The 12301-nt window shown below is 39.1% G+C and overlaps 1 protein-coding gene across 1 annotated transcript in view; it reads right to left on the bottom strand.

Moving 5' to 3' along the window:
• The window catches only part of LOC121169073 (nuclear RNA export factor 1-like), a 74097-nt gene that overhangs the window by 39721 nt on the left and 22075 nt on the right, over positions 1-12301 (bottom strand). The window contains exon 18 of the mRNA XM_040999541.1: positions 7801-7996. Coding sequence (XP_040855475.1) covers positions 7801-7996 — 196 coding nt within the window. The remainder of the gene's footprint in view (positions 1-7800; positions 7997-12301) is intronic.

Raw genomic sequence — 12301 nt, 5'->3', positions numbered from 1 at the left:
AATCCCAAAAGGACAAATACCATATATTCTCTCTGATATGACAATCTTAATGTAAATTATAAGATCAGTAACCATTTCAATATTGTTTTTGCTGCAACACATGGGTTTTGATCTTTTTGTTTTTATTTCTATTTCTTCAAAATAGCTTTTTTTCCTTTTTAAATTCTTCACCAACTCATAGATCACACAATATCATTTTCTCCAAGGAGTTTTGTGTTTCTTTTTCATTTCTTCATCAGCACAATGGTTATTCAGTAGCATATTACTTAACTCCATGGTGTTTATAAATTTTGTTTGACTTTATTCCTGTTGTTGATTTTTGTCTTATGACTTCTCATTTAAGGGAATGTATAGTAACTGTGTAATAGAGACTATCATATCCAGATGTGAAGATACAATGCAGTTTGCATCTTATGCATCTCTATATTCAAATCATAGATGGACTCCCAATGAAACTGTTGGATATATCTTCACAATAGGATGCTGGACTATCTGCCATTGTCTGTATCAGCAATGTCAGGACACATTTAAATTACATAATAATGGATTTGTGACTGCTTATGAAGGACTATACTATTGTAATAATATGGGGGAAATCTATGAGGGGGTTGGGGGGAAGAAGTAAGGGAAATCCCAGAGTCTATGGAATTGTACCATAAAATCAAAAATAAAATAAAAGGAAAGAAGAAAACCAAAATCTTAATTAATGTAGAAATTCTTACAATGGAGTTAAATATACTATTATTTTTAATAGAAGACACTAAAACAGCTGTATTTTAGTCATGACAATGATGAAAAAATTAAGAGCTCCCATAAAATAAAACAAGTTTGGCTTTAAAAAAATTTTTTTAAGATGTATTTATTTTCATTGGGCAGGCAAATTTACAGAGAGATTGAAAGACAAGAGATCTTCTATATACTGGTTCACTCCCCAGAAGGCCACAACAGCTGGAGCTAAGCTGATCTAAAGCCAGGAGCCAGGGGTTTCCTCCAGGTCTCTCATGTGGGTGCAGGATTCCAAGGCTTTGGGCAGAGTTCTACTGTATTTCCAGGCCACAGGCAAGGGGCTGGATGGGAAGTAGAGCAGAAGAGATACGTACTGGTGCCCAAAAGAGGGTTCTGGTGCTTTCAGGCAGAGAATTGGCTGGTTGAGCCATCACACTGGCTTCCAAAACTGAGGTACATTTTTAAATTGTTTGAAAGATTATGTATGGGGCCCGGCGGCGGCATGGCCTAGCGGCTAAACTCCTCACCTTGATCCCACATGGGCACCGGTTCTAATCTTGGCAGCTCCACTTCCCATCCAGCTCCCTGCTTGTGGCCCGCGAAAGCAGTTGAGGACGGCCCAAAGCCTTGGGACACGGCACCCATGTGGGAGACCTGGAAGAAGTTCCTGGATCCTGGCTTCAGATTGGCATAGCATCAGCCGTTGCGCTCACTTGGGGAGTGAATCATTGGGTGGAAGATCTTCCTCTCTGTCTCTCCTCCTCTCTGTATATCTGACTTTCCAATAAATAAATAAATCTTTAAAAAGAAAAAAAGAAAGATTATGTATGGACCAATATTGTGGTACAGTTGAGTTGGACCATTGCATCCCATATGAGCACGAGTTCTATTGCCAGCTGTTCCAGTTCCCATTCAGTTCACAGCTAATGATCCTGGGAAGACAGAAGAAAACTTGGGCCCCTGTCACCTGTGTGGCAAATCTGGATGGAACTTTGGCATCATTTAGTCTACCCCAAACCTGGCCATCTCAGCAATATGGGGAATGAACCAGGGGATGGACGATCTCTTTCTTTCACTCTCCCTCTCTTTCTGTAATTCTGCCTTCCAAATAAAATAAGTAAATATATTTTTTAAATAGACTTATTTGCATGGAAAGATAACAGTAAATGCAAATACAATATACAAGTCTCAATTGGCACAGATTAATTTTTGCTAAAATAGCTCTCTATTTAACCAGCAAACTCAAAAAGTCCTCTATAATACTTTTGTTTCTCTCACATAGGACTTTCTCAGCATAAGGAAAAGCTGCACCTCTTCTCTGGAGGCCATCTGTATCCCTGGACATTGAGATGCCTCCTTTTCATAGCAGACTTACAGAAAGCCATTGGGTGGATTTGGGCCACAGTGTCCTGCCACACACATCACTTCCTTCTTGAGGAATATTCATTCATCTTGCAGTTTATGCTTAGGACAAAAGTTAACACAGGAAGTAGCAGATGATTGAATTCCTTGATGGTATGTGCACAGATTCTGTTTCCAATAAGGCTGTATTCAAGTTACAGGGGCCTAAGGCTTGGATAGATTTTGTTTAGAGACCAAATTCAACCTAATTTGGTAATGAAAGCAATTGAAAATAATGAGATTAGTCTTGTGTAGACACATAAAAGCACATCTATAATGCATAAATGTTTGTATAGGAGAATTTGTGGAAGTGCTTAATACAGATGAAAGCATTACAAACAGTTCTCTTTGGACATTATGTTTGACTATTGCTATTATATTTCCTGTCTTTGTGTACATGTATTCTTCTCATAAATATACAAAATAATAAGGTCACCAAGAAGCAGAAACAGTATCAGCCTGGCCCGCAGGAGAGGCACCTATTTTGTAAGGGAAACATTCTGCGACACAGGAAGGGAGATACGAAGCAGGCAGTCCCTTCTACAATTTTACAGGAGACATTTCCACAAATCCCAAGCAGTAATGCTTTTTTCACCAATATTTTCAATCTCTGACTAACCAACTGGGAAAAATCATACTATTGCAGTTTCATTTCTTTTACTTTTCCTTGATGAGCAGTGAGGGTGAAGGCGATATTCTGAGAGGCTATGGCATACATGGGGAAGGTGTATCTCCTTACCAGTCAGGCAGCTGCATTGGTGGCATTCAACCTTTGCCACTTACCAGCCCTAACCCCACTACACCATAGTTCCCCTATTGGTAATCAAGTCACAGTATCTTCTCACATGTTACAGAGGATTAAGTGGGCACGAGGAAATCGCTGTAAGCATTAGCCATTTTGCCATTACTTTGTCTCTTTTTAAAAAAAATGATTTATTTTTATTGGAAAGTTAGAAGGAGAGACAAAGAGAAAGATCTTCCATCCACTGGTTCACTCCCCATATAACTTCAATTGCCAGAGCTGAACCAATCTGAAGTCAGGATCCAAGAGATTCTTCTGGGTTTCTCATGTGGATGCAGGGTCTTGAGGTGTTGGACCATCCTCTACTGCTTTCCCAGATCACAGACAGTGAGCTGAATAGGACCTGGAGCAGCTGGGATATGATCCAGTGCCCATATGGGATCCTGGTAGTTGCAAGATGAGGATTTAGCCACTAGGCTATTGTGCTGGGCCCTTATCATTACTTTCATACCTAAGTTGACTATTACTGTTTCTACTGATATTTTTGTAATTATAAAGGTTCCCATTAGTTGGTATTTATTAATCTTTATAATATTATTATTGAAAAAATTTACAAAACTGTAATTAAGATACCATCTCATTGCTCATAACTTTTGAAAATATTCAGCTGTTAATAGCATTTACCCATGAGTATTACACTTTTAATAGTTTATGACATTTTCCTATCCCTCATCTTCCATTTTTTTCTACAATTATAGTGTCTTGATATTGGGAGTGAAAAAATAGTATAAATAAATAAATATTTCCAGTCCTACCCACAGTAAGTGACTTAGTATATTAATGGAAACATCCCTAAGGCAAAGGAATTAGGTACTGGGGTGACTCAGCCCTAACTTAAAATTCTACTCACATGGAATCTCCAGTTTGTCAGCTTCTGGGGAATTGTACAGATGCCTAGGAGAGGAGCAAACACATCTCCTGAGTAAACCTGACATTCTGCAATCAAAACATATCTCCATCTCCCCGATAGTGGAAGGCTACAAAATGAGTGCAGTCTCACAGTATATTTCTCTCTATTCCCATCCACGTAAAGCCTGAGGTGACAGTAGGCTCTCTGCTTACCTACCTGCTCAGGGAAACAGCGAAGCCAAAGGGTAGGGAATAGCTGAGAGACTACATGAAATGGCCAGTGCTCAGTATGTCAGTTTCCAGAAAGAGAGAATCCTGATGTCGCAGCATGCAGAGTTTTCGAAACAGAGTCTCATTAAACAGAGGGCTCTAGGAATAATTAAATATGTTCAAAATGCAGGCTTTTGGCATAGTGCTTCAGACACAACTTGGAACATCCACATTCAGCATCGGAGTGCCTGCATTTGGTGGCTCTTCTTCCTGATTCCAGCTTTCTGTTGATGCACACCCTGAAAGTGGCAAACAATGGTTCAGTTACTTAGCCGGATTCCTGTCCCTTATGAGAGACACAAATTGAGTTGCTGGCTCCTACCTTTCAATGGATCCAATCCTGGCTGTTGAAGGGCATTTTGGGAGTGGGTATACTGGAGACTGGGCATTTCTCTCTCTGTCTCCCTCCTCCCCCACTTCCCTCTTTCTCTTTCTTCTTCACTTTAAAATAAATCATTGATTTTTGTAAAACATCATTGAAAGACCTTTGTGCAACTAGAAAATATTGAAAAGGGAAGGGAAGTATACAAACGCTTAGCATTTGCAATTCAATATCACATCGAGTTCTAAACAGGATGCATCCTTAATCCAACAAAGAGCTTTAGGAAATAGTTTGGATACATTAAAAAAAATTCCCAGAATACTGTTACTTTTCACTAGGATGTCCTAGATTAGTTTCTAGATGCACAGCTTAGTGCTAGAAGAGTTACTGTGTGAATGGAAGGAACTTACTTCCTGACATGTGAAAAAAATGTTTCACATTTAAGATAAACTGAGATATTATTTTGACTTAGTTTATCATGAGGGAAGTTACAAGATTAGAAACAAAGAAAGGTTCTCATAAAGTAACAGACAAAACACCTGCTTATTCAGTTACTCCTCCCTACAGCCTAGAATTTGGAAATGACTGGGTCCCTTTCAGAAGCACCAAAAAAGAATTTATAAAGCAGACATGTGTGGTGCTAAACTGTGTCTGTATCTCTTACTTCCTCCACATATACAAGAATATCGTATTTCACTTTAACATGTACAGCTTAAAGGGAATGCACACCTTAAAGGGAATGACTGTACCAAAATATAGCGGTTTCAAGAATTAAATATCTAAATGCTAGGCACTATTTACTGCTTAGTAAAAAGAGGTTAATACAAAAAGAGAAGCTTCAAAGTGAGTATCAAATGCGTATGTAATGGCTTACTTCCTACTATGGGTATATGGAACTTTGTTATTTTATGCATTTTAGAAGTTTTATCTGGATTGGTGTGATGGCTCAACTGGCTGATCCTCTGCCTGTAAGCACCAGCATTCCATCTGGGCTTTGGTTTATGTTCCAGCTGCTCCACTTTCCAGCCAGTTCCCTGCTTGTGGCCTGGGAAAGCAGTAGAGGATGGTCCAAAGCCTTGGGACCCTGCATCTCTATGGGATATCCAAAAGAAGCTCCTGGCTTCTGGCTTCAGATCAGCTCAGCTCTGGTATTTGAGGCTATTTGGGGAGTGAACTAGTGGATAAATGATCTTTCTCTCTGTTTCCCCTTCTCTTTGTAAATCTGCCTTTGCAGTAAAAAATAAATATATCTTTAAAAATTATGCATAACTGTTTTTTACTGTAGTTTCACAGTAAATCAATTTTTGAAATTAAAAAATAAGCTTTTTAAAAATGGATATAAATATTCATAAAAATAAAGGTGGTTTTCAGAATGAGTCACATGACAAAGTCCATTGTAGGCTCTAAATAAAAAACATACATATATCTACACAGTGAGATTTCAAAATTTTGGAAGTAAGTATATACCTGGGAAATACAAAGCCAAAGAAATCAGAGACAGATATATTAATATCATAAAATGGGGAAGGACATACATATCATTATATAAGGAGTAAAAATCAGTGAAAACAATATCTATAAATATATATATAGCTAATCGACATGACATTCATATTTTCATATACATTTATTTATTAAATTTCCACATATGAGAGAACATATGAGAGAATACATGTAGTATTTGTCATTTTGTATCTGGTTTATTTCACTTGGCATATTGATCTCCAATTCTGTCCTCTTTGTTGCAAATAAGAGGATTTCATTTTTTATAACTGATAAATAATCCATTATGTATTTTATTGTGTTTTCTTGTGGTAATTATTTCTGGACATCTAGGTTGATTCTGAATATTTTCCATCGTAAATAGTGCCACAACAAGCATGATAGTTCAGGCATACCTTTAATATTCTGACTTAATCTACTTAAAATATATTTCCAGAAGTGGAATAGTTTGGTCATAAGGTGGACTTATTTTTAGTGTTTTCAGTAACTTCCATACTGTTTCCCATAATGTCTGTACTAATTTGTATCCACACCAACAGTGTATAAGAGTTCCCTTTTCTCCATATCTTCTTCATTAGCATTTGTTTTATTCTTTTTGATAGTAGTCATTCTAAATTGAGTGAGACGCTAACTCCTTGTGATTTTTACTTATATTGCTCTGTGGTTAGTGATTGTGAATCATTTTAACTTGCTTGTCAGCCATTTGTATTTCTTCTTTTGAAAATGTTTATTCAGCGTCTTTGTCCATTTCTTAACTGGGTTGTTTGTTTTGCTCTCCTTGAAAGTTTTGAGTTCCTCAGATTGTTACTGAAAGCTTAGTCCCTGTCCCCAGTGCCAATCAAAATAATGAGGACAAGGTTTTCAGGAAAGGAAAGAACATTTAATCGGTAGACAGATAAGAGCATAAAAGACTTTCTATTCTCAAGAACTCTGCTGGATGAGGGTGTTTGGAAGTTTATAAAAGGGGCTACAGAAAGTAGGTGTTGTTATGGTGAAAACACAAAATAACTACTAATCTCTAATGTCCAGTGCCACAGCTTGTCATCACATGAACGACCATATGCATTCCTTCTCTATTTCATCATAATGGTCCTTGAAGTCTGCGTGTGGTGAGATTAGATGTCACCTAATCAGGTTCCTGTACTGTAGAAAAACAAAGTAATTTATATCTTAAGGTATGGGTAAGGACCACCGAAAATATCGTAGTTTTCTCATGAATTTAGCTGAGTTTCTTCTCAAAATTATTTGGCAGGACAAACAGAAACACTTATCAAGTAAACCTCGTAAGAGAAGTAATGGGATGGAGTGGCAGTCATTTCTAGCAGTTACTAAAATGTGACAACATATATGGATCTAAGAGTGTAGTACTGGTTCATTAATAGAAAGAATCATGAAAAACCATAGAAAATATTACATAAAGTTATATTTGGAAACGTAGAGTATAATTAAAGCAGTGAAATTTCACTGCATAAAAATTACAGTAAACAACTGAATAATGTAAAAGCATGCCATCTAAATTTGAAAAATCACTGAAAAGTACGTTGAACTACTCTAACAAAATGCTGATACTCTTTTTTTAAAAAACAAAACTTTTAATTTATATGCATATGAGGGGAATAAGGGGCAGCACCAGCCTGACTGGGAAAGGAGCAAGGAAGTGTCCCTTTTTCCCAGTGTCTACTTGGCACAGTTCTGAGATAACACACACAAGTGGGGATGGGCTGGGAAGCAGAGTAAGAGAGGACAGAGGCAAGGAGTAAGAGGCACGGGCTTGTAGGAGTGTCAGTCGGCATCCCCCAACACAGATTCATTCAGTGTGAAGTCCCAGCAATGTGCAGCACATGCTTTTTGATTTGCTCAGAAGCCATAGTTTCTGTAGGGCACTGTTTGAACTTCATCTCTCCAAACTTCTGGTCTTTGGCAGTACCCTCCCAGACTAGCACACAAGTTGTTGGTTTTCTTCACAGCTTCTTCATCAAATTCCTTATCATTATCTTCCTTTATGTTAGATGTCTGCTCATCCCACTTTATCCACTTCAGCATAAGACACTTAAATTTCTTCTGGGCCTTGGAGCCCTCTTCCACTACTACCACATTGACATCATTGTGCAGTGTCACCATCCCTGTCAGGTACAGTTGCCCAGCATTGGTCTCAGTCTTGAATTTCTTGGCTGGGTTGCTCAAATTAATTTCAAACCCCCACATACAGATATGTATATCCCCTGTGAAGTATCTTCTTTAAGAGTGCATCTGCTAAAACTACCATCTGTGAACTTATGGCATGCCTTGTTCACTGTCATGGTACAGTGCTTTTGATCAAGGAACTCACCTCACAGCAAATAAAATGTGGAATGTCAATGTGCTGGCTGGCTTGGTAAACCAACACCCGGAGGCTGGCATTGTGACACAGTAAGTCACAATTTTAAGTCACAGAATAAGTCTCCGTTTTTAATGCCAACATCTCATATCTGAGTGCAACAAATTTAAGTACGTGTTGCTCTGCTTCTGATTTAGCTCCCTGGTAACGCAACTGAGAAGGCAGCTGGAGGTATTCCAAGTGCTTGGCCCCTGCCCCCAAGTGAGAGAGTTAGATAAAGTTTCAGAATACTGGCTTTGAGTTGGCTGAGCATTGGATGTTGCATGTATTTGAGCAGTGAATCAAAAGATGGAAGATCTATTTCTCTCTCTCTTTTTCTCTCTCTCTGTCTCTCTGTTACTCTTTCAATTAAAAATTTAAAAAATTGTCTGTAATTCTGCTTTAAAAAATAAATGCTCAGTATAATTTTACACAAATTTAGAAGCTCCATGCTTCCATATGGTAAGAAACAATAATCCCATGGCAATTAGAAACCCTGGAATCCAGATTGATTTCGATAAAATCATTACCCACTAAAAGGAAATGAATATCCCCATGGAAAAATGGATAATTCCAGGTTTAGGGGAGGTTTTATTACAGATTATTCAGGAACGTATGAGACTCTAAAACATGTCAGAAGAATTCAGAAATCAAGTGGAAGTAGCTTCCAATAGGTAAACATGGGACAACAAGCATAAAATAAGACTACAATGGGTTAAAAGACATGGCACATACATCTATGAAGTGCAGATGAGTTTCTAAAGGAGAAACAAAACAAACTGGTCAATTTGGAATGTCCTTGGAAAACAAATCACTATTATGTAAAGTTAAAATACTGCAAAATAAGTAAACATTCACTTTATTTTTCCATAAATCATCCTGTTCTCAACATAACCTAATGAATGATGAAAGTTTTTTTCATAAAAGATTCTAGCTATTTAATAAGGAAGGAACTATTGGATCATAACATCAAATCTTTTGAAAACCTTAATGAAGTGCAGTTCTAGTAATGATCTGTGAAGAATGTAAGAAGCATGAGGGTGAGGGACATAGGAAATTTTAGTGAGTGATGAAGGTGCCAACACCTGAACTCAACATTGAGTCTCAGCAGAAACAGTAAGTCACGTTGTAACACCTGTAGCAAAGGAAGTACAGGTCTCTGACACTGGGTGAGCTTATCTGCAGGAGTGCTGGGACACCTCCCCACTCCCTCAATAACTAAAGCCAACCAGACTCCTGACAACAGGACATGCTTTGTCCTCACCACCTGGGCAGAGTTCCTCCAGTGGCCTGCCTCCCAGCCTGCTTTCTCTAATTACTTCCTCAGGTGGCCTAAGAGTGAAGCTGTTTGCTTTCACATAAAGGCCCTGCAGTCATTTCCGCTGTGCAGGACCAGACTGTGCCTCACGGTTGCCATGGAAACCTGACGTTGTGAGAAGCTTGTTGACCAGGATGGCGTTTCCTGCCTTTTCTGATGTGGTTTTAAAACATTTCAAATAATACAGGAAGGTATAAAGGGTTCAATAAGGTCACAGCAATGCGAAATTTTTAAATTTTTAACATTTTGACAAGTTCAATTCATAAGTCAAATAATGTATAAACACATACATACTACTATATTTCTTGGAAACAGGAATATTAATGTCACATCATGTGGAATGTGTGACAAGGTCATAAAATGAGGAAACAAGTTTAATTCATAATATATACCTATGAACCAAATAATGTGGCATCAGGAGTCCAGTTGGCTTTAGTTATTGAGGGAGTGGGAAGGTGTCCCAGCACTCCTGCAGATAAGCTCACCCAGTGTCAGAGACCTGTACTTCCTTTGCTACAGGTGTTACAACGTGACTTACTGTTTCTGCTGAGACTCAATGTTGAGTTCAGGTGTTGGCACCTTCATCGGCCAGATAGGAAATGAACCCATTTAAACTCAGATTTACATATTAATGTTGTAATAAAATATAGGTAGTTCTCATGGCAAAGTAAATGTGATGTGACTCCTTGGTGAGAGTGTATTCTCTGCTGTGTTAGGGACAGAATCAGTGGGATAAACCGTGAGAAATGAAAGAAGACTGTTAATAAGGGATGTATAAAACTCTTCTTTGTAGTTTTGCCTTTTAAAAGATCTAATTGTTCTTTGAAATGCAGAGTTATGGAGAAGGAGAGACAGAGGGGGTATTTTTCATCTACTGTTTCACTCCCCATAACAGTTGAAACCGGGAGCCGGTGGGGGGGAAGGCGGTTCATCTGGGTTTCCTCTGTGTCTGTGCAGCTTCTAAACATTTGAGCTGTCCTTTGTTGCTTGCCCAGACATATTAACAAGGAAGTGGATTGGAAGAGGGATCAGCCAGGATTTGAACTGCTGCCCTTCTGAGATGTTGGCAAAAAACAGGCAGAGGCTTAATCTGATATGCCACAACACTAGTCCCTCTAATGTTTTCCTTTATGAGACAAGACAGGGACACAGAAAGAGCATGCTATACAGAGAGAAGTCCAAGGAATATGTGTATACATATTTAAATCTTCAATCTCTTGAAATTGGACAATATTCAAAGTTGGTATTAAGACTTCATATCTTGAATTTGACGCTTGTACTTAGCCAGATGCTAATAACACTCATTATCCGTTTATTTCCACATTAGAGCAAATGAGACACCTCCCACTACTAATCATTTATCAGTACTGATAGCTACTGACAAACATAAAGATGATTAATTCAGTGTCAGTGAATGCTGGTAATGTTTGGATTTTGGCCTTTCCACTGGCATCAGGTTGCTGAAATGGTGTGATGTGGCCACAGTGCATGAACCAAGGACCCAGCACTGAAAATTGCATTGAACAATGTAGGTGTTGTCCCTGAGGACACTGCCCTGGCTTCTCTGGAAATCATAGAGCTCACCAGGTGAGTTCACACTTACAAGGAGAGATATAGGTATATAAACACACACACACACACACACACACACGTACACACACACATCTGTGATCCCAGCCCTGGGCCCTGGATTTGGGTTTGTTACAGGTGAGAGGGTAAACAGACATTGTGAGATTAGGAAATATCCAACAATGTGGATACCTTCCCGTCTTTTAAACTTTGCACCCAGGGCCCATCACTGAGGTGTTTGCCTCCCTCACCCAACACGTGTGCTCCCATCAGGGAAATGGAGAGAAAGGACTCCCTCAGTGCCTGCCTTTGTCCTGGGCTCAGACAGCCCCTCCTGCTGTGCCTCACATGTGAAAGAACAGGAGAAGCCCCACTCCATGCCCTGTGCTCTGCCCAGGTTCCTCCCTTAGGCCTGGAACAGCTCTGTCAGACTGTGAGTTCAGTTCCACTTCACAGATGACCTGGCTCAGGCTCACAGCACCTTGGTCTCCCATGCAGGCAGGTGGATGCAGGAGTGGAATGAGGTTCATCCTCCACCCTCCCCAGAGGCCCCTGAGCAGCCTCCCTTTGAGAAGAAGAGGCTTGAGATGTGCTCAGAGGACTCACCCTGCTAGCGTGGCCCCACCCTTCCCCGCACAGCCCTCTGGGTGATGGATGATGGAGGAGGGGCATCCCTACCAGCTGGGTTCCTAATGATCTATACTTCCTGGGGCTCCTCCATCACCCCGGGACATTCGGTTATTACAATATGATCTGTGAGTATAAAATAATCTGTAAATATGTTACCACACACATTGATAGGAAGGAAGGAAGGAGGAGGGAGGGACAGTGAGAGGAACGGGCATGGGGAGAATGGAAGAGTCGTTGCATTCCTCGCATTAAGTCTTTGAAATTCATGAAATCTGTTCTCTGTGTATCAATAAAGTAAAACGCTATGGTCAGAAAGTATGATCTTTGAGGTTTTTTTACACACAAAATACCAAAAAAAAAAAAAAAAGAAAAAGAAAAATTCCAACTTAAAACCTAACACTAAGGTCGATGAAAATTTTGGAGAAAACATTAGAAAACTACACCTCAGATAGTTGGCTAAATTCTGTGATTTATGAAATATAATAAAATAAAGAAATTAAAAGATGATTTCAAATGAGAACTAGCATAAATATACTCAAAGAATAACCATGTTAA

Source organism: Ochotona curzoniae, unplaced genomic scaffold (assembly GCF_017591425.1).
Source record: "Ochotona curzoniae isolate NIBS_2020 unplaced genomic scaffold, NIBS_Ocur_1.0 scaffold_1852, whole genome shotgun sequence".
Classification (NCBI taxonomy): Eukaryota; Metazoa; Chordata; class Mammalia; order Lagomorpha; family Ochotonidae; genus Ochotona; species Ochotona curzoniae.
The sequence above is the reverse complement of the archived record's forward strand: the minus strand, read 5'-3'. Positions and strand labels throughout refer to the sequence as shown.